Source organism: Fonticula alba, assembly GCF_000388065.1.
Source record: "Fonticula alba strain ATCC 38817 unplaced genomic scaffold supercont2.8, whole genome shotgun sequence".
Classification (NCBI taxonomy): domain Eukaryota; order Rotosphaerida; family Fonticulaceae; genus Fonticula; species Fonticula alba.
The window spans coordinates 302494-304096 of record NW_009242978.1 but is presented as its reverse complement, the minus strand read 5'-3'; the positions used below and the strand labels follow the sequence as shown (position 1 = coordinate 304096).

At 71.9% G+C, this 1603-nt stretch overlaps 1 protein-coding gene across 1 annotated transcript in view; it reads left to right on the top strand.

The window, feature by feature from the left end:
• Positions 1-59: 59 nt before the first annotated feature.
• Positions 60-1603, top strand: part of H696_04739 (hypothetical protein) — a gene marked incomplete at both ends in the record, with an annotated part of 10266 nt that continues 8722 nt past the window's right edge. Inside the window, 2 exons of the mRNA XM_009498602.1 lie at positions 60-713; positions 864-1526. Coding sequence (XP_009496877.1) covers positions 60-713; positions 864-1526 — 1317 coding nt within the window. The remainder of the gene's footprint in view (positions 714-863; positions 1527-1603) is intronic.

Here is a 1603-nt window from a genome sequence, read left to right as displayed (position 1 = left end):
CCCCCCCCCCATCCCCTCTTCCAGCTCCTTCCTCCCTCAGTCCATCCTCCTGCTTCTCAATGACCCCGGTGGCCCCCTTCCTCGCGGGGTGCGCGGCCCCGGAGGCTGCCACGACAATGCTCCAGGCCGCTGGGCCGCTTTTCCACTGCCCGGCCCCGCTGGGTTCGCTGCCAGGCCGGGCCGGGCCCGGGCCCGGGGCCGGGGCCGGGGCCGGGGCCGTCGCCCCGACCCCCGCGGCGGGCATCTCCCCCGGTGACGATGTGCCCGGGCTCATGGCGGACGTGTCGCCGAGCGATCCAGCTGGTTCAGCACTGGCCGCCTCCCCAAATGGGCCTGTGCTGGCCTGGTGCCCGGGATCCGGTCGTGTCCTCTTCAGCGCGCCGGCCGGGTCGACCTTGACGTCGCATGACCCGGCCGGCTGCTCGGCCTTCATTGCCGACGTCAATGCCCTGCACCTGGGCCCCATGGCGTCGGTCGCCGTTCCGGGGCTCGGGCAGTCGCCGGCCCCCGGGGCTCGGCATTCGACCAACTGGTGGCGCTATGCACCGGACCGACCGGTAGCAGCAGCAGCAGCAGCAGCAGCAGCAGCGGCAACAGCATGTCCTATGAGGCCGGCCGCCCGGCCGTCCGCCGCTGCCTGGCACCCCTCCGGCGACGGCCGCCTCCTATTGGGCAGCTCTTTGGGCGATCTGACCGTCTGGGCTCGGCCGGCGGTATGTCTTGGTTGGGGGTTCCCCCTCCCTGCTCAAACTGCCTTCAGTCTTTCCAGCACGCGCCTACCTCTTCCTCTGGCTCACTCGCGCACCTTCTCTCTACCTCCCTCCCTCCCTCTCTCCTCCTCCTCCCCCCCCCCCCCGGCACAGGACCATCCCGCCGGGTGGGTGCTGGATGAGGGGTTCTCACTTCGAGCAGGCCGGGCCCCCGGCTCCCCAAGCACCGCCTTGACGCCGGGGTCCTCGGGCCCCGGCTCCCCAAGCGAGGCCCCCAAGCCCGGGTCGCCGGTTCTGGCCGCCCTCTGGCTGGGCAGCTCCGCGGCGCGCCCCTTGCACATGGTTCCTCTCGCCCCGAGTCGAGGCCCGGGCCCCAGCAAGCCCGCCAGTGACCCGGTCACCATGTTCGATTCCGGGGCCTTCCACCTGGCGGGCCACTTCTCGCCGAGCGTGGCCGCCACGTACAGCCCCCTGCCGGCTGCCCAGCAGCATGTCCTGCCGGTGGAGGCCATGCACTCCACTCGTTGGGCCACTTCTCCGGCATCCGGTCCGACTGCCAGCTCGACGGCGGGCCCGTCCTCGCCATCGGGGCCAGTCTCGAGCCCGGCCCCGAAGTCGGCAGTGAAGGAAGAGATCAAAGAGGAATCCCCCGGGGAGCCGGCGGCCCCCTGCCCCTCCTCCGCTGCCGCCGCCGCCTCCTCCTCGGTGCCATCCTCTCCCTCGGCACCCGTTCAGGATCGGCTGTTTGTCTTCCCCTTCCATGATGTCCTGTCCTCGGGCCAGGAGGGATGGCTGGCGGTGCACGCCTCCGGCGAGGTGCGCATATGTACCGCCTCCTGGCCCTCCCCCCCCCCCCTCCAACACCATCTGGGTCTGGGCGAGAAGGGGGCAAA